We start from the raw sequence: 25225 nt of genomic DNA, 5'->3' as shown, positions 1-25225 counted from the left end.
ATTTGATATCATGTACTTTGACACAACTTACTGGGTGTTTAACTACCAGTACATGACAGCTCACTCAGGTTCCCAGGTTTCAGATATCATAACTGAACTACACCATTAATATCACCCCTATCAAATTTAAAGCATTCATAATAAAATTGTCAGTTACAGGGACTAAAACAACTGTTCTGATGATTTATTATGGCAATGATATGTGATACTTTGTGATGATGATTTTTTTAAAGATTTGCTTGCATCCAGTCTGACATCGGAGATGTGAAACATGTTTGTGCAGATGGCCTGCAGGACAAACCATATAACTGTCAGAAGGGGATTATTGTTTACAGCAATTTTCTCTTGTCCTACAAGGCATTTCTGGAGATGGCATATGTTGAAGCAGCTCAGGCCATGGTTCAATACTACCAGCTTACTCCAGCAATGGTTAACAATCAGAAACTACTCATACGAATGTCTAAGAGGTACAAGGAGCTGCAACTCAAGGTAACACTGAAGAGCAAAGTAAACAGCAGGTTATAGGTTGCATTAGCCAATTACTGAACACAAATGTATTTTCTGTATAGAAACCAGGTAAAGATGTTCAATCGATCATCCAGGATCTCACCTCTCAGAGGGAAAGGGATGAGATGCCAGAAGTTGAACAGTAAGGAAACTTTTCATTTGTTTCATTAATTAATTATCATTATTGAAGTTGAGTCAGTGTGACATTTCTGATCTCATAAATAACAACACAAAGTGCATCTTTAGAGGATTTCTCCATGTAATCTACCCATCATCTCCCTCCAGCTACATGCCAGAGAGAGCACGCTCCCGCAGCCCTATCAGCCACTCTCTGAGTCCTCATTCCCACAGCCCCAGTTTTACATCATGCAGCTCAGCCCACAGCCCCCAGGGGGCACCATGCAGGGGTCCGGAGAGAGGCAGCAATGGCTTGGGCCCCCGCCGGGGCTCTTGGGATTGGTCATCACACTTACGCAGGGGTGAGGATGAAAGGGAGAGGGATGACCCATGGAGGAATGAGGGCAACGTGGATGACGATCGGCCCAATGGAAGGGCAGCTGACCGTCGGAAGGCTTACCAGAAACCCTTGGATCATATCAGCTCAAGATCTGCAGATGAGCGAGGAGGAGGAGGAGGAGGAGGTGAAGGGATGAGGGGCAACAGAGACTGGCACCCACGAGGCAGCCCTCAAGGCATGTCCTTCAACTCTTACAGGAATATGGAGGACGATTTCTACATGAAGGAACAAATGTACAAGTCAGACAAGCCGCCCAGACCTCCATACCAAAGGCATGATGCAAAGCCAAAGAGGAGGGATGGTGGTGACTACCACAGTAGATCAAGGCATTCAGAGTTTGAGATAACTGAGGAGCCACTTCGCAGAACACTAGAAGACAAGAGGCAGGGTTCACCAGGCAGGGGCAGGAGCAAAAAGATAAGCAGGAGACACACCACTGTGGAAAAACATGAGAAAGAAAATGCTACTGAAAATACCGTGAGTTCCTTTTGTAAATATATATTATTTGTTGTTGTATACTTCCTTTGCATGGCACAGCCTTTTAGCTGCTAAGTCATTTCTTTTTCCAGGATCGCCAGTCAAAAGAAAAATCTGTTTCACCTCAGCAAAGCAATATGCCAAAAGAGGCTACTGAATGTAGTACAGAAAGAGACACTGTAAGTAAACATTTTTATCAAACTCTTCAAACTCCTTCACGCCCCTATTTGACCCTACCGGTTAACTGTAAACTTGTGTACATCCTCTTTAAAGCTACAGGTTGCTACTACTGCAGTTGGAGTAGAATATTAACAGCTCTTTTTCTTGATCACTTTTCTAAGGTGAAGGAGTGGCGAAGTGGAGATGACACTGATGAAGAGTGTTGGTATCCTAATAACATGGAGGAACTGGTCACTGTAGATGAAGTGGGAGGAGAAGATGATTCCATAATTGAGCCGGATCTTCCAGGACTGGAAGAGTATGTATCCTGCCCCAAAGAGTCTGCAGAGGAAGAAGCAGCCGAGGAGCATATATTACCACCTACCTCCTCCTCGTCCTTGGAGGTCGGGGAGACGTCCAACGAGAAGTCTAACCAGGAAAAGGATGCTGGAGGCCTGGCAGAAACATCTATAGATGAGAAACCAGGGAATGTTTTAACTGCAACCAGTCCTGAAGACCAGACACTCAGTCCAGAGATTCCTGAGCTCCCAATCACTAACCTTAGTGACTTCCCCAGTGAGGAGTTCAAGGCTGCACTGGAGGAGACATGTTTAATGGAAAAAGTAACCAAAAGTGGACCCCTAGAGGAGCCAATGGAAAATCACATTTGTGTATCAGAGGACAGCAAAACCCTGGAAGTAGGACAGGTCACAGAAACAATCAGTAATGGGGTTCAACACAAGGATGCTGATATGCTTAAAAAAGGTACTTTTCAAAAGACTAGTCAAATCCTAATAGTAGATTCACGTGTAGTCTCGCTTTACCAGACCTTCCTCCATAGCACTGCAGAGGAGGGTCTGGCTAGTCCACACAGCATTCCAGGATGGGAGAAAAACATGCTCTGGTTTATTGCCATTTCTTTAAACCAATCACAATCGTGTTGGGCGGGTGATTAGCACCCGACAAAGCCACTTTGCCGCAGCAAAATAACCTCGGGAAGGAACTTGTTTTGGTGTAACACGTGTACTTTCAAAAGTTGTTTTAGTCGTGGAACAGAAAACTCAGATTGGACAGATAGTCTAGCTAGCTGTCTGGATTTACCCTGCAGAGATCTGAGGAGCAGTTAACCATAGTCCTCATAAATCGACCGGAGTTTAAAATTCCAACACAAAGGAAGCGGAAGGTAATGGACATCCAGGCGAAAAGAGCGTGATCCGGCAGAACCGGAGCAATCCCAGTAGTGGAAGGTCGTGGATATAGACTAATTCACGTGAGGTCCAGTGTTCGGTTACATTAAGAATCCTAATGGATAGGTTTAGATGTTTTTAAGTCTATCTCAACAGGATGGATTAGGCAATTATCAAAAAAATCAACTCAACTAACTTGAATAAACTATTTTGCTAAACTATTAATCATTTAAGTATTTACTTTTCGTGCAAAAATGCATTCTGAAGTTCAAAGAGTTTCACATAGGATGTGTAGGACCACAAAATGGTCTGTAGTTAATGGGCTGTGGTCATGATTACAATTATAGAATATTTACATTGCCTCCAGTAACGACTCTTGCAAACAGTTTTGTATTTTTTATCTTGTTTCAGATATTTCCTGCAACTCTGTCATGTCAATACGTAACATGCCCTCAAAGAGCATCATTTGTAATGTTTTGTGCATCATGCCTTTCTAATAATTGATATGTCTTTTACAGAGATTGAGGCCCCCTCGCCGTCTCGTGAGCAAGACAAAGCTGTCAGTGAACACAGCATCCCTTTGGGTAAGTGTAACAAGTTTCATTATCACTCTGATTCTAACTTGAATGTTTTAAAATACACTGAAAATGAGAACAATACCCACTATATTTGAGATCCACAATGATTTTATTTATTCTGTCCGCAAATATCAGGTTATGTAAAAAAGATTTAATGAAAATAATGATAAAACCGGATCAGATTTCTCTGGCTGAATTAAACCCAGTCCAAGGGTCCTTGAACTGGTCTATATTTAATCATTGTCGCAGAGACAAGTTCATTGAGTCTTCAGCTTGTGGTTTTAAGGCGCTGACACACCAACCCGATTATCGGCCAGACCTGCGTGACGCGTTCGTCCAATCAGCTGCCGGTTTAGATTTTTGGGGCGACAATACAGATTAGCGCAGCCTGCTGTTATGGAGACGTATAACGTCTCGCGCACGCACAGAACGTATGCTCAAGTCGGCGTCGCTTCGGTGTGTTCCGTGGCACTTTTTTGACCAACTCGGGGTCAGTCCGACTGCCTTTTCTGCTGACGGTCGGCCGTGGGGTTGGTGTGTCAGAGTCTTTAGTCCTAAAGATAAAGTCGTATCATGTACCCCATTAAGTGCACTGACAGCCTGTTGCATTAGCACTCTAATTGAGTGGAATTGCTTGGTCACTTTGCCGACCTATTTCTGTGAGCAGGTTGTGAAATGCACCCCTGAGAGATGAGTATTTATGTTATTATTAGGGCTAGAATGACACAGCCAAGCAGCACATGGCCAGTACTGGGCCTGCTGCATGGAGACTGGTGCAGTGTAACAACAATAGAACAACATGAGACACATGAGTGTGGCTATTTCTGTTATAGTATGATGCCCCGAGAGTTTGTGAGTGTGTGTGTGTGTGTGTGTGTGTGTGTGTGTGTGTGTGTGTATGTGTGTGTGTGTGTCCACACAAATTTAACACTGATTAGTCAAGTGGTTGTTGTTGTTGTTGCCATTTTGGGTACCATTGTTTTTATTGTCACAGCCTGTTGAAAAGTACCTTGGTACTCACCTTTTTAAGGGACTAAAATAACATGCATACTAATATAGGACATGTATGTTTTGTAAGAGGGTTTTCATCTTATCAGCAGAAACCATTAAGTAACAGAATAGTGTCACTTCCCCTTTAATTCATTCAACATTGATGGATAAAATAAAATTGTAGTGTTTTTATGAACACTTTTCATGTGCAGTTTACTAACATCCAGTCTCATGGTTTCAGCTTGTATAAGTTATTTGTTTCCAGATACAATACATTTTGCTGTCAATGTGTGAAGTTCCTCTCTGAATAGAGTTACCTTTAATTTGTATTTCATATCTGAGTGACATAAAACACTTGCAAGTAAATTAAAAAGGTTTTCATTTTGGTTGTATCTTTTTTCAGTAATATATGTTGTCCCTTTTTTTCATTCATTAAAAAAATATTATGTTGACGAGAATCGATTATGAAGTTAATTATTTAGCTTGCCATTGACAGAGGCATGCTTTAGTTTCTTTGTGTCATTTTGAATAAAGAGGGTGACAAAACAAATGAGGATACAGTACAGTAAATAAAAGAAACATGATATTTTTACTTTCAAAATTTGGATAAAATTTCCATTTTAAAACTAAGACAAATTGCAGCAACTTTCCTCAAGTACTATTACTTTAAATATGCTTTGTGAGGACCCTCATCTGTCAGGTGTTGATTTCTGCGATTGAATTCTAATAGTTGTGTTTGCCATCTAACAGGTGTTGAGTTTGTTGTGCCGAGGACCGGCTTCTACTGTAAACTCTGCGGACTGTTCTATAATAGTGAGGAGACTGCAAAGACCACTCACTGCCGCAGCACCATACACTACAGGAACCTACAGGTACACACTGCACAGAGACACACTGGTCCTTCAGGTGAAGTTGGTGATGATGACGAGAAGGAATAAAATGATAATCGGGAATTATACAATTCAACATTTTATTCATTCTTTAGTGAATTATATGAGCATGCTAACCCTTGTGAGGTAGATCTGTTTATCTGACAGTTAATGTACATGTAGTATTGTATGTACATATACAACATGTCTGCATGTGCATTTGCTGTCACACCTTTTATACTAGCAAACATTATATATATATATATATTAAACATTTGAATATGTATACCTGTATGCTCCACTGTACTGAGAGCACTGCTGGTGTGGTCCACAGTTAGTGTGGTCTGGTAGCAAAATTCACAAGATTTCACCACCTGTTGCTGGGTTGGTAAGTTATCACTTCACATACATGCAGCACTTGCGTTTTATATTAATTTGGTTGCCTTTCTTCTTTTCTTCTTGTTTCATAAATAAATAATAATAATAATAATAATAATAATAATAATAAATACATTTTACTTTAAATTTTCAATTAAATATGGTGTTTTCTAAACAGGACCGCAAAAGACAGTGAATGTAGCCTACTAATAAACTAATCATATTAGTTTTAATAATTGAGTAACTGTTTAAATGCCAAATTTGCTGGATCCAGTTTCTCAAATGTGCAGATTGATATGACTTTAAATGAAATGTCTTTGTGCTTTGAACTATTTGTTGGACAAAACAAAGCAATATAAAGATTACTATAGACTACAGTCTTTTTCAAACAGTTAATTGAAAAAATAATCAACAGATTAATCAAAAATCTAAAATAAAATGCACGAATACTGTCAGATGGGCACACAAACTAGCGCGCACACACACACACACACACACACACACACACACACACACACACACACACACACACACACACACGAACGAACATACACATTGCATGTAAAATTGCAACTGTATTAGGTTTCTGATTATTGGCCACTCAGCACCGAGCCATCTTGTATTTCTCTTGTCCCCGGCAGCACAGCTGAGGCAAGCTGGAGGACCAGAAATTTAAACGTTTGATGGATTACATTCCAAGAGGAAAAAAACAGTTTGAAACAGTTGTGCTGTCTGTCAAAGCTCTCTGTGTGTATGTGTTCTGGTGTTTAATACTTTTAGATAATTTTTTGTCCTTTTCTTTTTACCATAGATTTCTGTTTAACTCACTCATTTACGTAGTTTAACTTTAACACAGAGAAGTGCATATCTTTTTTAAATTATTGTTTACATTATTATCAATTCAGTTTAAAATCCAACACAGCATTAGCCACAGCTTTTAACCAGTCTGTAACTGCTGTATAATAAAAAGAAAAGAAAAGCGAAGAGAGAGTGAGTGAGGCTCCCGTTCTCAGATATTTGAGTCAAGCTCAACTGAACTGAAGCTAATTGCTAATTTTTTATTCATATACCAAATATTTGGATTTTCCGGATTATAATGTGTCACTTCATTATTGTATTTCTGGAAACTTCTTTCAAAATGGATTTGGACAAATAGGGACTGCAGTTCTCGTCACTGACACTTATGATCACTCAACTGAAAACCATTTTCATAAAATGTTTAAATAGCTCTGAAAAAACGTTCAGTAAAATCCAACATGCTGGTGGTGGAAATGATTGGCCAGCTGGTTGTTTGACTGTAATGCTGACATTTATCAAGATTCTGCTTTCTTGTCCTGACCTTTCTTGAAAAAGAAACATTTTATCTCAGTGGAGCTGCCGCAAATCATCGCTAAAGAGGTCTTGGTTGTAGTTTGGAGAAAACACTTTACCATGTGTTAACAGAAAAGACCTGTGTGCAGTCAGATTAGTCATTTTGGATTGTAAATCTTTGCTTTTTCTGTTCTTCTACTCGTCCACAGAAATACCTGTCCCAGCTGGCAGAGGAGAGTCTGTCGGGCATACTTGCTGAACCCTCAGCTGCACACTGACATCAGCTTGACCTCTCACGTCTTGTACAGCAAACAGCAGAGGAAAGATTCTCGTATGTGTGCTGTGTGTGCAAGGCTATAGACAACTACAGCATAGATAATGTGACTCATGGAAGCTAGAGCATGTAGACAATTGCACTGCTTTTCTTATTATGGGAGAAGGGATGTGTAGATGTCTTGAATGGTACTGACAATCCCAGCCATAGATGATCTCAATTGTGTACAAAGCTGAGGTGTAATGTATATGGAGGCTACAATATGTAATTGCATCTTTGGGGGGTTATCAATTAATTTTCTTACAGTTTACTTCATTGGACTGTGTGTGATAAAAAATGTTTTTGTTATTTTTTTTGGAATGGAAATGTATTTGCAATGATGATTATTACTGAAAAGACTAATTTTTACAGAATGGGCTTCATGTTAATTGTCATGTTAAATGTCAATTTTCTGAGTTTGAATCAATTTTAGCAATGATACATTTACAGCTGCAAAATGACTTGAAATATGTGCCAAAGAATGTTTTTACTCAGTTAAAAAATTGAGTCAGATTCTCAGGTTTGTTGTATTTGTTTAATAGATTGCAATGTTTAGCTTAGTACACAACATTTCATTTGTATTTCATGTGAGGCTTTTAATGTTTTCCTTTCATCTGTCAGGTAAAAATGTAAATTACTTGGATTGATAATCATGCAACTACGCAAAAGGATATTTATTTTCTCAAAGTTTTATATTGGATTGAATTCATAAGACAATCCCACTCATATTTGCCGACATATGTCGAACGCCTTCAATATCGAAGACCTTAAACTGGACCATGTGTTTAATTTATCAGTTAAACATGCAATGTTTCATGTTTAGTGAAACATGTCAAGTGATTTGTTCAGAGGGATTATCACGCCAGACTCTGTTTTTGTATACTGTGAATACTGATCCTGTGACATCAATTATAGTGTTGTTTTCTTTGACAAACTTTTCATATGATTTTTGATGTAAAAAAAACAAAAAAAAACATGAATAAATATTTTAAAGTGTGTCAACAGGAATTTTTCCTCAAATAATCATTGTGTAGAGTCTAACATATTGTGTATGCTATGTGATATATAATGGCCACACAGTCACAACACAGACAGGTCGGCTACAGTGCACCATCCATCCATCCATCCATTTTCTGTACTAGTTTTTGGTAGGACTTGAGTTTGGAATGTTGTAAAAGAGCTCCCCCAAGTGTTGAGGCAAAAACACATCTGTGTGTTAAAACTAGGCCTAAATAGATGTGTAAGTCAGTTTGGATATTCTTGTTTGTTTGGACATTTAACCTTGATCATCTGCTAAATGATTGTACTTTTATTAAAAATGTCCCGGTCAGACAGTTATTCTGCTTACTCATACATAGTATTTTTACACAGTGAACTGTTCAGACTGCATGCTTTGGCCAGAAGAACAAATAATGCTAATTTGACAGAGTCAATTAATCATTATCATCAATATCATCGTCGCCATCATCATTATCATCATCATCATCATCACCACCATCATCACCAATAATGACTAGAATGTTGTAGCCGATGTGAAAATATCCCAAAATAGAAAGAGCTGTTTGCAGTACCGCAGATAGGGGGCAACACTTTGCAAACAACATAAACTACACAGAACATGCGAGAAGAAAACCGTGTTGCATTTTCATTGGTTCTTTGCTTTAAAAACGAACACACCCCCAGCCAATCAGAGAAGGAAAACACAGACCTACGTGCCTGCGTTGCTGGGTAGATAAAACAAAAAGACAACAGGATTCGTGTTAAGAGTTTGAAGCTTGGGACGCAACAGACAGACGGTCAGTTTTCATTGTGAGTTATTTAATCGACAGAGCAAGGCAGATAGAAATGCATGTTTTATGTCAGTGTTGTTAAGATTTACAATGTTTTCGCTGTAACTAAAAAAATGTTAGCAGACAGTTAGCTATATTATCTTTTACTGACGTCTGAGCTTCAACAAACGATAAATGGCGAGTCAGTAACATCAACGAACGGTTAATAAACTGTAAACTGCATATTTAGATAAAGTGTATGAGTAGGATCGTTTTATATGTGCAGTTAAATACTCTGGAGACAGTAGAGTCTTTTGACGCAGCTCTTCATTTTGACACTAACGCTAAACATTCAAGCTAACGCAACGCTATTGTTTATCAACAGTGTCACTTTGAATGAATAGGGGGAGGGGAGGCTGTTGCGTGGCAGCATATGTCTGGGCATGTTATTAATCGTGTCTGCATATAAAATTCTGTTTCCTCTTCAACATTGCAGGTTTTATTTGAAATATTTTTTTGCACGCTGTTCTGCTGCAAAATCTCTTTTCTATTTTAAAAAATGGCAACTGACTGCGAGGCCTGGCTGAACGCAAACCCCGTTGGTGAGTGACAACAATTTAAATGTCTCATCCGCTGTGTCTTATTATGTGGGGCACTGGGGATTTTTCATGCGGAAGTGGTTGACTGCTTATTTTCTTGCACTGCCTACAGGTTCTGTGATGCTGAATGTAGCATTGATGACATTCTGCTATTCATCCTACATTTTGTGGGTGACTGCAGATAGAAATTGACTGAGTATAATTGAGTCTGACATCAAGCATCTTTTCCTGAGTTTATTGGATTTGCACATGGCCCCGGCTGAAATAAATACCTCAAAGAACAGTCAGCTCTAATCTCCCTGATCTGTTCTGCACAGAAAAACCAGTACCACTTACTCATCAACTTAAACTCTCCCCTATTTTGTCCTTGAAATCCAGCAGAGGCGGAGGACCTGAGTGACTCCTTTTTATCTGGCGAGGAAGACGATGCAGGATTGGTTGTCAGCAAAAACTTCAGAAATGAGATAAATGGCAACTTGCTGTCCTCGTCTAGCAACAGCATCCATGAAGCACGTCTCAAGGCGAAGGCCAAGCGGAGGCTGAGAAAGAACTCCTCCAGGGACTCCGGCAGGGGGGACTCTCTCAGCGATAACGGGGACGTGGTCAGTGGAACTTCGGTGGCACCCAGCAGCCCTAAGAGCAAGCTGCTGGACAGAAAGTCCCGACTGGGCAAGGGCAGAGGTCTGCCAAAGAAAGGTACGAAGATTTAACATTTCAATAAATGAAGAAGTCAGTCCAGTTTACTTTTTAATATGGCAATATTATATTATCAATACTACAATATGATGTATGTTAAAGCCATTTCTGTGTGATACCAAAGAGATCAAATGTCTCAGTTTCTCTAATTTTCATAACCTTTTGCTTATAATTACCACAGGCGAGTACAAGTAAATCAAAGAGCCTCTGGTGTTTTAGTGCCCTGTGCTACAAAGAGAAGGCCTTCATCATTGTGTGACTGGCCCTCCATCTAGGAGCCATAAACCAATTAGCATGTACACAAATGGCTAGGTGATTGTGAGCAGGTCACACCCATTTAAAAGCGCCCTTTTCTTTTCATCTGCTCCGCCAAGCTTTTCTGTAAATTTCCATTAGTGGTTAAATAATAATCTTGGCAACATTTGTGTTTAGTGGACAAGAAGTTGCTTTTGTTCGTGATAATCTGTCAACCCATTGGATGTGATATTATTTCACCTTTTGGACTGCCATGAGTGGAGACGGAGACAGCTGGCTGTTATTTGAAGGGACATTGACTGGAATGCTCTTTTTAATTTAATAAGATTAATGGAGCATATGTCTGTCCTGTGTATGAGATTTGTTAACTGTTTTTGTGTTGCTGGACAGCCCATTGACAGCTATAGATATATAATAATAATAATAATAATAATAATAATAATAATAATAATAATAATAATAATAATAATTGTATTTGTATAGCACCTTTAAAAACATTAGTTTACAAATAGCTTTGACAGGAGAAACAAAAGCACATACAAATTAATACAATTAAACATACATTACAAGCATACACATTGTAATAGTGTAAGATAGAAAATGGGGCAGCTTTAAAGGACAGAAAAACGACAATATAATACTTTCTTATTGGGTGACCCTAATGATAACAGCATTAGGTATTCAGCTGATGTTGTATTATGGCTTACTTGCTTTATCCAATTTATACATTAAACCAAATATAGCTCCTCTGATCCGCCTTTCCCCGAACTGTACTTTTAAAAGTAACACTGATACATCACAAATTTATAGCAGATCAGAATTTAGCAAGTGTTCTAATAGTCCAGCTGTCTCTCACTGCAGGTACTTATTCAGTGATGTAAGCATGCACTGCCTACCTATATGTCCCAGCAGACTGCAGTACAGTTCAGTCACTTAGCTCTCCCCATGGAAGATCAAGTGTAGTTTCTCTTGGCACAATGTCTGTCCATTTTGCTGGCTGCATAACAGAACTGTCACGTCAGTGGGGCCCTGTTATTTGAGCTCTGAGCTCTCTGCATTAAAAGTTCATGTATTGCAATTTTGAAAGACAAATACAGTGGATGTGCAGAATCTCTGGCGAGAGCAAACTAGCATCCACCATGTTTTAATGCTGAAGTGGAACAGTTTTCCACAACCAATGTGGGCTGTGCTAAATATATTGGCATGTGCCACTGTGCCTGGTTGGGACTAATGGAGGTTTTAATGTCACATAAGCTGCTTGACACTGGGTTCTTAAGCTGTCTTCAGTCTGACCTCAGACCCAGCAGATGTTTGTTTGTGTAACACAAACAAAGGCGTCACCTCCCCAGATAGAGGGCTTATATCACAGCATGTTTGGTCCTTGGGTTACATTTGTTTTAGCATGGGTATTAGTAGAGATTACACATACAGATAATGATCCATATAACATTAGTAATATTATAACAACTATAGTATTTCTTTTTTGAATGCTGGACAAGACCTTTGTGAATTCTAACTCATGTTATAAACTATAGCAGAGAGATGTGCTGTGTGATATAAGGAAGTCTGAAAGAGAATTGTTGTGGGTTATTTTGGGTACATAAATCATATACATGAAGCATCATTGGTTAAAATCTATTGTGTAGTTTTGACTAAAACACTAAGCAACTGCCTGCACACTCAGTTAAAGGCCTATTGGTTGACAGTTGGTCAAAAGGGTCTCACTTTTCTCGACTGCTATTTCCTTCTTGACTTTAGAACTGTTACTTCTCTTTAAAATTAATCCAAGAGGCTTGACACTGCAAGGCCTTTAATGATAATATTACACACATTTGAAAACAACTGGATGTCTCCAGAGATGTTTGGAGGTCAGGTCAGGACAACAAAATAACCAGTGGGGGTTGTCACTACCCGATGTCGATGTGAGTTGCGCATGCGTCACTTTGCGACAGCCCCACACAGGTAGGCTAGCAGATCTGTTTTGCTGTTAGCCACAGAATAATGAGATAGGTACATTACATATCAGTAATTTATTATTTAGCGTAAGGCATCACATTTTCACGACATCATCCCTGATGTCAGTTCTAGATTAAAGGCTGAAGTAGCCTACAAGAACCTGCTAACGAGAGACTTCTGTAATGTCAATACAATAAAAATGGACATACATAACGAAGTTCGTTCACTGCTGGCTACAAGTTGGCAATCAAACACAACAAAGGCTGTCACTTGAATGGCGTTTTGAGCTAACATTAGCATTCGAACAATCATAGATAGCTAAAACATTTGCCGGATCCCTTGGCGTTATGCCGTAAACCGTTTAAATCTGAGCATGCGCAATTCACTTCTGCACTCGACTCACATCTGGTAATGACAGGGGTTCTGACTCTCATCACAGCATGGGGCGTGGTCAGTAGCCTGACAAGCCAGACCCACATCAAGATGTTGGGTCTAGGAACTCACCATTGGCAAGGCTCAATCCGAGGGGCGGGATAGCTGATTCGAAAGACCGCTGTTCGCCAGCAGCAGCAGCCATCTTCTTTGTTTTCAAGTAGTAGGGAATTCCTGCGGAACCGTCGCAACTCTGCCGTCCTTATGTTAAGCCCGCCCACCGACTCTATTCACGACGTGATTGGCCTGACCAGAATTTGGTTTTTCCAGCTCGCAAGCCAACGGAGATAGTTAATAGACTGACCCTGGCTGCAAATTACATTTGCTGCCACTAGGGTGCGTCTAGATTTCTAGGCTAGGTGGTCAGGCTTTTAATGAGCAGATTCTGAAAATGTGACTGGGTTTTGTCTGACACTAGCACCATACAGTGGGTGTTTGACCCTAAGTTGCTCATAAGATTTAATCTGAAAAAGGTTACAAAAACACTTGAGATTCAAGATGTTTCCCTGCTATAGATCAGCATCCCCTTTCTGTTTCCGTGTCTCAATCTTTACCCTCAGTACCACGACACCACCTTCTTCTTATGTCTGCTTTGAAACGGCTTTGAAGGTGTTTCTCAGGAGTTCTATTTCAGGGACATCATGTTCAGAGATGAGATGTTTTCAAAACAACTCATGTTTCAAGTAACCAGAGATATGTGCCACTCCATCTTTTGAAAATGACACTGCTCATGGCCTTGCTTTTTTAACCATATTGCCTTTAAAGGGGTGATTGAGTGATTATATAGGGTATTTTACACTGTTCCTTAAGGTCTCCTAATAGGGTATGTAACATTGGTTGGGCTGAAAATTGCCCGAATGCTATTTCATTAGGCCCTTAACTACCCTGTAAATATGGCTCTATTTGGAACAAGAGCTTTTCTTCCAATTATGGTATGCTCATGAATATTTAGATGAGCTGCGCGCTGATTGGTTTGAGCGAATCCCATAGAAACACATTGGAGACGAGACAGCAGGTCTCATATTTCAGACACTGCAAAGTCATACATTGTTTGTCGGGCTATTTCGTTATTAAATTCACTTCTGAGACTTTTTTAAGCGAGAAATCAACTATATAAAGCTCAAATATGGGCCGTTTTACAAAAATTGATGGCTAATTGCAAATTTGGTAAGACGTGTTGGACTTTAGGAGCTCCACACAGTCTGACGAGAAAGCGGCAACCTCCATACCCAGTTAAAGTCACCGGTTCTCGGTTACTGGACGACCGGGGCTCCGCGGAGCTCCGGAGCTGCAAGCTAGGCTATGTGTCCCATTTAATAATAATCGTTGCTACACTTTCGGCATAACTTTCGTATATTTACAGTTTGAATTTCGTCACGCCACTTGCAGAACATGTACCCCAATGTCTTATAAAGCTAACTATGGTGTCCGATTTCAATGTAATGCATTTTTGTGAACATTAGGGATTTCGTTAGCTGCTACTGTCCCACCAATCCTATGTTTACAGATCGCGGCTAGCTAGTTAGCTTCACCTTCGGCATAATTAAAGTATATTTACAGTTTGAATTTCGTCACGCCATTTACAGAACATGTACCCCAATGTCTTATAAAGCTAACTATGGTGTCCGATTTCAATTTAATGCATTTTTGTGAGCATTAGGGATTTCGTTAGCTGCTACTGTCCCTTCAATCCTATGAATCGTGGCTAGCTGCAGACCCTGGAGCTCCATCAGGGCCTCGGCATTTTGTAGTCCAGTAACCCAGAACCGGTGACTTTGCGCGGGTATGGAGCATATAAAATGGCCCATATTTGACCTCTACATAGTTGATTTCTCGCATAAAAAAGTCTCAGAAGTGAATTTAGTAATGCAAGAGCAGGCGAACAATGTAAAAAGCGTCTGAGATTTGCGCGACCTAGATTTAGAAGACTAACTGACATCAGATCAGTTAGCTAGTGGCCTATGTAAATGTTTGGGCGTGACAAAGATAGAGACTAGAGCCAAATGAGGAGGAGCTGCCGAGTTGACGTCAACTAGGCGGCTCATTGAGATTTGCCCGTTTTCAGAGGCAGTTTCAAATTGTGAGATTTGCAGAGGAAAGAGGTGTCAATGGGACTTTGAGGTTCTATGTATGTCCTAGTTACCCACTAAACTGTCATTATTCAACTATGACAAGGTAAAATCGGTTTTGCATTCAATCACCCCTTTAAAAATGAGCCATCAGGATGTTGTCAGATCTCATGTCGAACGTCGTCACTGACGTTTCTCCGCAGGTGGGGCTGGAGGAAAAGGTGTGTGGGGCCGATCTGGTGAAGTCTATGAACTGGAGGAGGTCGATCAGAAAGACCCCAACTATGACGAAGCTCAGGTACTGACTGTGGTGTTGACATCTTTATTATACATGTAGTGTTCGGAATAGCATGGTCACTTGGAAAATCTGATGCAATCAATGCAAAACCCTGCAATAAAAGAAATGTATGTGGGGCTTATAACGTGTAATGTTTGTTGAGACTTTGTTGCTATGTAGTAATATTTGAAGGTGTAGTTTATGACGTTGCTGTACTAACTTGCATCATATTGTAGGTTTTTCCTATTATTTGTATGTACGGTGAATAAAATAAGTGTCGTATTAATCTGTCATATAAATACCAAAAACTGTACAAGCGAGTCATTTACTGTAAATGTTAATTCTTGATAAAACTACCAGCATGTATGGCAGCTCATCCTTATTTAATCTCCCAAATGCTTGACCTAGAATGTGATTGTGTTTTGACAGGAAAACTGCGTGTATGAGACTGTGGTTCCCCCGCTGGATGAGAGGGACTTTGAGAAGACAGTCACCCCCATAGTGCAAGAGTACTTTGAACACGGAGACACAAATGAAGTAGCGGTAAGTGTGCAGGAAACAACCTGTTGGTGTACTTGTGCGTGACAGCAGCAGAAAGAAACAAAAGCGGAAATCTACATAGAAAGTTCTCTAAAAATAACAAGAATTGAAAGACGGGAACACAGCCATTAGAGCCCATGCCAAGTTAATGTTTCTCTCCACATCCAGGAGCTGCTTGCAGAACTGAACCTGGGACCGATGCAGAGCAAAGTGCCATCGCTGGCTGTGTCGCTGGCCCTGGAGGCCAAAGCCAGCCACCGGGAGCTCACCTCCAGGCTGCTGGCCGACCTGTGCGGGCCGGTGCTGTCCCTCAGCGACATGGAAAAGTCCTTCGACCAACTGCTCCTAGAGCTGCCCGATTTGGTCTTGGACACACCCGGAGCCCCACAGGTGAGTCAACTGAGGGTCTGGAGATAAGTGTGTACACCCATAGCTCAATTACCAACTTATAGCTGGGCAATAATGGCCAAAATCTTCTATCCCGAATTAGGTAATATCATATCTCAATCAATACACAGTATAACACAATATAGCATACGTTCTGGTAATTAAATAACCACATGGTGAAGCCTATTTTTGTATACTCATGTAAATTACAATATTACGATATGTATCTGTCAATCCCATTACAGTCAACACACGACTCTCTCTCTCAGTCCGTCTGCTCTCGCAAAATGCAAGCTCAGCAAAGGACGGTCGCCACCACTCACACCCTTCCTGTCCCTGTCTCGCTGGGGCTCACTAGTCATTTCTGTCCCACTCTCACAGTTCTGCCTTGCCCCCGCCTCCCTCCCTTTACCCATTTCACTCTCTTTCTCAGTTTCTCTCACACACATTGCACACTCCTCTCTTTCTCCTCATATGCCTGCCAGTCTAGACACAGCCACGGGTCAAATGAGACGGAGCTGCCTCTTGTCTGAACAGGAACAATGATCAGTGTTGAGCACAGGCTTTGTGGAGGCCAGAAGAGCAAAGCCAGCTCTTTCGTTTCCCTAAATCATGTGCTTGCACTACTGTAAACAAACACATACACACGTGCCCCTGAGGCCACTGCCAGTCATCTGTCATGTTAGTGTTTTTGTGGGGCCTCCATGTATTCTCATGCAACAAAACTATATTCTATTTACTGTTGCAAGAAGACACTGTTCCTTGAAGTAATGGAATAAAACAACTTTGCATTAGTGATTTTTGAAATATGACTTTGTCCTGTATTTTCTATATAACAAATACAAATGAATTCCCAGATTTAAAAAAAATTAATCAATAGGGAGCCATAGAAATGCCAGTGTCTTTCTGAATAAATGCTTATTCCTCACTTCATTCTTGATGAATGTTTTATAGGGGTGCACGATTCAGAAAATGTCGCGATTCGATATCGATTTTTAGGCTCAAGATTCGATTCAAAATCAATTTTCGATTCAAAAAGATTCTCGATTTTTAAAAAAAAAAAAAAAAAAAAAGATTCACAGCATGTAAATGTAGTTACTTTTCCCATGTGATTGCAGTAGACATACAATTTAACAAAAACAAAAAAAATTTATGTATTATTATATGATTAATATGAATTGATTTTTGGAATTCTATGAATCGGTAGAGCTGGAATCGCGATACGAATGTGAATCGATTTTTTTTTTTTTGCACACCCCTAGTGTTTTTCGTGTCAGGCATTCATGAACATGAGGCTCTTGACTTTCATGTTTGTTCAAATTTTTTCCCTCTTTTGTGTTAATTTTCCAGTTGGTGGGCCAATTCATTGCACGCGCTGTGAGCGACCAAATATTGTCCAAGAGCTACATCGATGGCTACAAAGGCAGAGTTGACTGTCAATACACAAGGTATGGGATGGTTGGCCGAGCTCTGCTGGTGCCGTTATTTTAGTTTCTTGTTTTATGCTCTTATTATGAAAATCCTTAGTGATTATGTCAGGGTTTAAAGTGTTTGTAAATGAGATTATAGTGAATCCCTAAAAGATAAGAGGGTATTCAGTCAATAATATAGAATGTGTGTACACATAATAGTCAGATCATTAAATATAGCATAGAGTGGTCACTTCAAGAAGTAAGGTAAGAAAGTGAAGGAGAATCTGAACCTTTCTTAGAGGAGTGTGTTAAACAAGATTAGAAATGTATTAAAGTGCTCATATTATTTAGCCTGACAAGCCAGACCCACATCAAGATGTTGGGTCTGGGAACTCACCATTGGCAGGGCTCAATCCGAGGGGCGGGATAAACGGTTGTCTTTCATATTCCCTCTGCACTCATAGCCAACCAGAGCAACGCTAGTTGATAGATTTTAGATTTTTTTTGATAGAGATTTTGTATCCGGTCGGCAAAACTCCGAACACATCTTCATTTTTTAAGAATGACTTCAGTGCTTAACTCCAAGTCTTCCAGAGTCGCGGCTAAAACTGATTCGAAAGACCGCTGTTCGCCAGCAGCAGCAGCCGTCGTAACTCTGCCGTCCTTATGTTAAGCCCACCCACCGACTCTATACACGACGTGATTGGCCTGACCAGAATTTGGTTTATCCAGCTTGCAAGCCAACGGAGAGTTGCTAGACTGACCCTGGCTGCAAATTAGTTGTGCTGCCGCTAGGGTGTGTCTAGATTTCTAGGTTACATATTATGCTTTTTGGCTTTTCCCCTTTCCTTTATTGTGTTCTATATCTTTTTTTGTGCACGTTATAAGTTTACAAAGTGAAAAAGCCCAAAGTCCACCCCAAAGGGACTCTTCCAGAGAAAACACTGTTCACATACTGCTTCAGACAGCTCTATTGTAGTCCAGCCTTTAATTCCGTGATGAACGTGCATCACTTTGTAACACGTTATAATGCTCACCTAGCTGCTAGCGTGGCACGCCCTCATGCTCTGCAACTGACTAGCTAGCAGTACTTACTGCACATGTGCGACTCCCAACAAAGATGGAACAGAAGTGAGATGCCTCACTCTGTAGCTAAAACAGAGCTCAACACACAGGGTGAAAAGAGGAGCTGCAGCAATGTGCAGTACAACAACAATATGGTGTTTTCTGAAAATTAAACCACATAAACCTATTCTGGTACAACCTCTAAATACAATTATGAACCTGAAAATGAGCATAATATGAGCACTTTATAGGTAAAGGAAACATGTTGTATTGAGTTTTCTAGATCACATATAGGAATCAAATCCTATCCAAAGCATTTTCCAGTAAGTACACTAATGTGATAAACAAAGGTTCTCTCAAACATTACAAGCAACTTTTGTTAAAGGGGCTCTGTATCAAAGCCGCAGCACCCACAAAACAAACATGCGAAACACCAGATTTTTTGTATATTGGAGGAGAAGCAGTGAGATCACTTCCATGTAGGAGCGATGGGACAGTAATGGATGTAGGTATGAAAGACAGTGTTGCAGTGTGACAACTTTGCCCCACAAACCTTGGCTGTTTTATTTTTTTATTTTTTTTTTTTTTTATATATCTTCCAGAGTGTCACTAGACCGGGCGGCGGTGCTGCTGAGGATGAGTATGGGTGGCCTACGCATAGACAACCAGTGGGGGACAGGCGGGGGCCAGAGACCTGTCATACAGCTCATTAAAGAGGTAGATTACATAAAGCAGACTTGTAAAAACCTGTTGTTTTTTTATTTCACCTTTTCTAACTAAAATTCAGTAGACTATTTTTTTTTATTTCTTTTGTGAAATATTAGCTTTGTGTGTGTCTGTTACAAAGCTTTATCTGGTTCGGTAAATTCACCACCACAAGAAAGACATTTTTGATGGCTGAGAAACCTGAACCGTTTCATCATTTCTGTGCAAACGCTGCCCTAACTTTTATCAATGCAGCACCCCTTGAGGAAAACAGTGTTCAGGTTTATTTCTCAAATGCTCAAGAACAAACAGTGCTACATTAACATATTTAGCAGTTTCAATGTACCTGTCTGGCTCACTGTTCTTTTGAGAAGGGGGTTTCTATGAATATTGGGTGCGATAACATGATTCGTAAACCTCTATTCCGCTTAGAGAGCCTTAACGCTCATTCAAGTCCAAGAATTCCCTACAATTACGACTGATTGGTGCTCTTTTTACAACTTGTAGCTGTAAGAAAAATGCCATAGGTTAATAATATGGCATTTTCCCATTACATGGTACCTGCACGACTCGCCTCGACTCTACTCGCCTCACTGTGCGTCCGTTTTCCATTGCAGATTTTAGTACCGCGTCCGCCTCAGCGTGGCTGGTCGTCATAGCGGCGCCGCAGTAAACTGCTGTGACCTAACGCGACACACACACACACACACACACACACACACACAGAACATCGAAGGTGTGTTGTTGTTGCCACAGCCAGAAGACACATTTTGTTTCAAATGAAGCTGGAGGCAGCAAAAAAAAAAAAAAAAACAGCTGGCTAAACTATATAAAAATGGCGGGTTTGTTCAGGACACCCCCGTCTGTCGCTTTCACGTCGCCTTTTGGTATCGGCTCAGCTCGCTTGGAACCTCGACTGAGGTGGTACTAAAAAAAGTACCTGTTAGCAGGTACCAGGTACTTTTTTTCGTAATGGAAAACCAAAAAAGGCGAGTAGAGTCAAGGCGGGTCGAGCAGGTACCACGTAATGGCAAAGCGCCATTAGTTATTTCCTATTCTCTGTATTGTCAGATGAACCTGCTGCTGAAGGAGTACATCCTGTCTGGAGACAGCAAGGAGGCTGAGAAGTGCCTGAAAGATCTGGAGGTTCCCCATTTCCACCATGAGTTTGTCTACGAGGTAAACCCTTTTGCTTTAGTTTAAAGCAGGACAGCCCGAGCTCAGTCTTACCCGTAAAGTATCACATTTCAGGTGTGTCAGAGGCTAAACACGAGGGCGAAAAAAACAAACTGAGCCACAAAGACGATGTTTATTCTATACCTGAACAATATTGTGTGTGCAGATGACACTCTGCCATCATTTGAAACATCTTATCATCGTTTGAAGTTTTTATCTTTTAACTTTCAATCCCCATTGAGGAGTGTAAATAAAATAAGTGTACGTTTTGTACTGCAGTAAGTGCTTCCAGTGGATAGTAGCAAAGGTTTTTGAGTACTAATACAAAGCTGTGAATATTTCTATTTCCCTAAGGCAATTGTGATGATGTTGGAGTCCAAAGGAGAGAAAACAGTGAAAATGGTTCTGCAGTTACTCAAGTCGCTCTCTGTCTCTTCCGTCATCAGTATAGACCAAATGAGAAGGGTAAGGCGCCTCCTGGTGTTTGAATTATGCACTGCACATCATTATTTCCCCAAGCACCAGCTCATTTGTTTGCTAGCCTTAGAAAATGCTGGTTTATATACAGTGTCTTTTTTTTCTTTTATAGGGCTATGAAAGAGTTTATATGGACATTGCTGAAATCAACATTGATGTCCCTCGTGCATACTTCATCCTGGAGCAATGTGTTGACAAAAGCTTCAGTATGGGGATAATTGATGTAAAGTTAAGAGATCTTTGTCCCTGTCGGTAAGTGCACGCTACTAGTTTTCTCAGACACACCTTACACTCATCTCCGAAGGGAGATGTGTTTTGCTGATTTTCTTTTTGTTTTGTTATTACTGTATGTTAATATGTTCTGTCTCTCATCAGAGGCCGGAAGAGATTTGTCAGCGAGGGAGATGGTGGTGTTGTCAAACTTGAAAGTTACTGAGGAGCCCTTTTTAATGTGTCAGATTTCCTGGAAAGAAGAAGATAAAGCTACTTTTTTACTTGCATATTTTTCAAAATTCAAGTTCATTTCTAAAATTGAGGTGGGGTAGGAAAAAAAAAACTGCACTTTTGATTGAAACTGAAGTAGATCACTTTCTTCAAGGTGTTTCAATATAAACATGTACATAAGCTAACCCTTAAAGTGCCACACCTCGCAGTGTCAGTCATTCCATGTAATTTTTGTACAGTATTTTCTTGATTTCACTGCCACTCCTTTTGTTTTGTAGAAAGCAGTGTTTGTACCGAGATGACTTGTTTGTGTCAAAGGCTTTATAAAGGGGTATAAAAAAAAAAATAAAGAAAAGGGGAGCACGTTGGTTAAATGCAATACTAGCTCCATAACTAGCTGCTGTTTCTATGCTGTGCTTGACTTTTCTCTTTTTACCCTTTAAATTACACAAATACAACACAAAGACAATACAAAGACATGAGTACAGTGCAAAAACAAATACCAGTTGGGTAACTTCAGAAAATAGTGTTTAGAGTGTTTATTTTTTATATCTGGGGAGTACTGGTGTTGTAAATGTACCAGTATTGGACCTTGTTTGTTCATTAAATCACTATTAAAATACCCAAGACTGTTTTTGTGAATGTCACAATATAAACACAAAATTACTAACTACATGTTGCAACTTCACTCTTTGATCTTCACTCAAGAAGGAAGCCGTTAACTGACATTTTCTTGTATGCATTAATGCCAACTTACAGATGCAGTAATACAAATGGGGAGTCTGAAGAAGTACGCAGGTCTTGGAAAATTTGGCAATAGATGTAATCCTTGACTGATGACATGCAGTAGATTATTTGACAATGACTAGTGAGTGAAGACTTTCAATAGAGTTGAGTGCTCTATAAACCCAAACATTGCACCTAACTTTCCATGTAATGTAAATACTAGTTCTACCAGTGTGTGAAGACTGGGTTTGTGCCTTCTATCTGAAGGAATTTTCTGCCTGACCATTCCTGCTGTTACAAATCCTCCGTTTGTCATCTACTGCAACTGCTCCTTCATTGCCAGTTCCTGCTGCTTGACGGCCTCTTGAGCCTCCATCTGCATCTTCTCCAGTTTCTCTAGGGTGACTGATTTGAGTGGGAGCAGTTTTGGCTTACACAGAACCATGGTAGGGACATCATCCATGGCAAGTTGGCCTGTAGATGTTGCCAAAACAGAAAAAAAATGTCAACTCCATACATTCTCAAATCATTTAAACTAATCTTGGCTTAAATGCAAAATAATGAGACTTTGCTGGATTGTTGCTATTTTTCACAGACGCCTTTTGCAGCGGTGCGAGCTGCATTCTACCTATCTACAAACTTTTAAATAAAGCATCACAGCCAAACAGTTTGGCAGTTCAAACTGTGTCAGTGTCATTGTGTCTAGTAGCCTACGACCCCCAGGATTTTTAATGTTACAATGTTACTGATGGTCAGTTTTGACCAATCACTCTCACTGCATGTACCATCTGGACATTTCACACATCTAATGCTCTGTCCCTGAACAGCTTGTATCCATTAGAAGGCATCACACTTTTAACACCAGAACTACATTTTTATCCAGCTATGGTACTAACCCAAATTATATAACGGTTTGTACAGAAACAATGTCCATGGTGTTGAGCTGTAAAAGAGACTGTAAAGAGTGAGCACACAGCACCCACTGACTAATTTTGCAAGCTTTTGCACATTTCTAAACAGTTCACATGTTGTATTGAGCTCCACAAACAGCCTTTTGTTTGTAACTACTGCTGTCCAAATAGCTAACTGTTGTGGTACAAACCTGTTTTAGGCAGAACTTCTCTGAATATTGACTTGACTTCTGGCATTATGTCCTCTTGAGTGCTTGCTGAAAGGTAAACATATTAGTTTATTGAATTTAGCATGTTTAATCTGACGTAGATTAAACATTTATGAAACCAATGTACTACAGGCAGTGAACTAAATATCTGCAAAGCAGCTCTGCTCAAGAAGAGAAACAAAATATTTAAAAATGTGAAATTGTGGGGTCATCAAGATAGCTACTAATGTTGCTGAGTATGTTTTAGTTGATAATGAATGGTGATCAGAATGGGATTTGTTGCCATTTTCACTTTCAAGGAATTACCTTGGTGTGTTCGGTGCATTCAATAAACATACGAAAATGGAATAAAAAAAATTGCGCAAAGTACTGTAACAGTTAAAGTAAATATAGAATAGAAATATTACAATAAAATGTGTAAAAGACACTATAACAAATAAGCACAATATACTTGTTCTAAGGCATGACTGGGTGATTCATTGCATTCATGCAAGATAGGGGTACAAGCTTAGCTTGAACTGTAGCACACTCATGTTTAAACTTGTTCAACTTTATTTACATGCACTATAGTGTTATTAATATTAGAGGTTTAACTTCAGTAATACGGAAGATAATGAGATAAAATGTGGTTTGCAGCCAGGTGACATACTTAGACACAGATAACACTAGACCATCCTAAAGGAAAGAAATAATCTCACATCAGTGCTGTCCTGTGGTGTATTTGTGACATTAACAGGGTTCATACGCATTTTAACCAATACTTTTCCATGAACTTTTCATGACCTTTCCATGACTTTTTGGCACATTTCTATGACTATGTGTTCCTGAAAATGTCAGTCGTCAATAAGAATAAAAAGCTGTGTTAAAGTTTACCCTCGGAGGTGTAACAATAAAATGAATGACAATTGATGTGGTTCATAGTGGGATTTGTAATATCGCGCCCTGAATAGAACGGTGAGGTTAGGACGACATGAAATACATTTATTAATCACATATTATTATGCTGTGTTAAAGAAAAATTCCATGACTTCCAAAACTTTGAGTCTTTTTATGTTTCCAAAACCTTTCCAGGCCTGGAATTTGCATTTTTCAAATTCCATAACTTTTCCAGGTTTTTGTAAAACGTATGAACCCTACATTAAGCTGGTGCAATATGTTGAATGTTTACGTTACGTTCACATATTTTATTCGACCCCGAATTGCACAAGATTATTTTGATGTAGTGTTAATTTAGTGAGTTCATATCCGAGTATATTAACATTAACGAGGTGACCGACTGGGTAGTTGGGCTAATTCAAAGATTGGGAGTAAAAATCGCATCCCGTCTTTTATAGCATAATAGCTGTTAGCTCAAAATAACGCTAACGTTAGCTAGCTAGCTAGGTTCAGCACGTAAGGGCACAGCATAGGCCCAGCTAAAGTAACGTTAAACGGTAGCTTTCTTTTAGCCAACTACAAGTCAAATGTATTACCGCTTACAATATACTTCAAAATATTTCCGTGTCATGTGTAAACACGTTAAATAAAAATAAAAAAATAAAAAATGAATTGTTGATAACCCTACCGTTAGCACCAGAAGAGAAGAGATTACAGCGGTTGTCAGGCCAACGCTTCCGCGAGAATCACGTGACCTTCTTCTTCTTCGCTTTGTTTCTCAGCGCTTCACTGAGATCTACAGGCGGCTCTCACAACAACACAACTCAAAATCATGATCATGATTGTTTTTTTTATTTTTTTTTATTTGTTTAATTAAGAGTTTTGCATAATTATTGTATGAATGTTTTTTGAGATGAATGTAGTTAGATATATACAATGTATGTTCTTTACTTCGATT

At 39.8% G+C, this 25225-nt stretch overlaps 2 protein-coding genes and 1 long non-coding RNA gene across 11 annotated transcripts in view; 2 read left to right on the top strand and 1 right to left on the bottom strand.

Annotated features, from left to right (window-relative positions):
• The window catches only part of rbm20 (RNA binding motif protein 20), a 57928-nt gene extending 49882 nt beyond the window's left edge, over positions 1-8046 (top strand). For 2 of the 4 annotated variants that reach the window (XM_031289319.2, XM_036000788.1), the window contains exons 7-14: positions 358-489; positions 570-649; positions 793-1501; positions 1594-1680; positions 1843-2425; positions 3366-3431; positions 5166-5287; positions 7183-8046. In XM_031289319.2, coding sequence (XP_031145179.2) covers positions 358-489; positions 570-649; positions 793-1501; positions 1594-1680; positions 1843-2425; positions 3366-3431; positions 5166-5287; positions 7183-7251 — 1848 coding nt within the window. In that variant the 3' untranslated portion in view covers positions 7252-8046. Of the gene's footprint in view, positions 1-357; positions 490-569; positions 650-792; positions 1502-1593; positions 1681-1842; positions 2426-3365; positions 3432-5165; positions 5288-6303 lie in introns of all 4 variants that reach the window. The other 2 variants (XM_036000786.1, XM_036000787.1) reach the window with 2 other exon arrangements.
• Positions 8047-8972: 926 nt separating this feature from the next.
• On the top strand, positions 8973-22161 carry pdcd4b (programmed cell death 4b). Of its 6 annotated transcripts, none has more exons than XM_036000791.1 (12): positions 8973-9077; positions 9551-9657; positions 10036-10350; positions 15266-15360; positions 15769-15882; positions 16048-16269; positions 17617-17714; positions 19346-19460; positions 20520-20627; positions 20979-21089; positions 21214-21353; positions 21477-22161. In XM_036000791.1, the coding sequence occupies exons 2-12, from the start codon at positions 9615-9617 to the stop codon at positions 21535-21537; spliced, it is 1422 nt and encodes a 473-aa protein (XP_035856684.1). In that variant the 5' UTR covers positions 8973-9077; positions 9551-9614; the 3' UTR covers positions 21538-22161. The 6 variants fall into 6 exon arrangements, with proteins under 6 accessions (XP_035856684.1, XP_031145224.1, XP_031145223.1 ...); XM_031289364.2 differs by having other exon boundaries at positions 8981-9077; positions 10033-10350; XM_031289363.2 differs by having other exon boundaries at positions 9007-9095; positions 9552-9657; positions 10033-10350.
• LOC118494953 lies at positions 22070-25075 on the bottom strand. The gene is made up of 3 exons (XR_004897164.1): positions 24956-25075; positions 23374-23439; positions 22070-22745 (listed from the first exon to the last, which is right to left on the bottom strand). It is a non-coding gene; the product is annotated as an uncharacterized LOC118494953 (long non-coding RNA).
• Positions 25076-25225: the final 150 nt, after the last annotated feature.

This window comes from Sander lucioperca, chromosome 4, assembly GCF_008315115.2.
Source record: "Sander lucioperca isolate FBNREF2018 chromosome 4, SLUC_FBN_1.2, whole genome shotgun sequence".
Classification (NCBI taxonomy): domain Eukaryota; kingdom Metazoa; phylum Chordata; class Actinopteri; order Perciformes; family Percidae; genus Sander; species Sander lucioperca.
The sequence above is the reverse complement of the archived record's forward strand: the minus strand, read 5'-3'. Positions and strand labels throughout refer to the sequence as shown.

Bases quoted from the DNA above. Each gene is read 5' to 3' on its own strand.
- pdcd4b (XM_031289364.2), top strand. From the start codon at position 9,615: ATGGCAACTGACTGCGAGGCCTGGCTGAACGCAAACCCCGTTG. The intron at 9,658-10,032 runs GTGAGTGACAAC...CTTGAAATCCAG, and splicing joins GCTGAACGCAAACCCCGTTG to CAGAGGCGGAGGACCTGAGT. The intron at 19,461-20,519 runs GTAGATTACATA...CTGTATTGTCAG, and splicing joins TCATACAGCTCATTAAAGAG to ATGAACCTGCTGCTGAAGGA.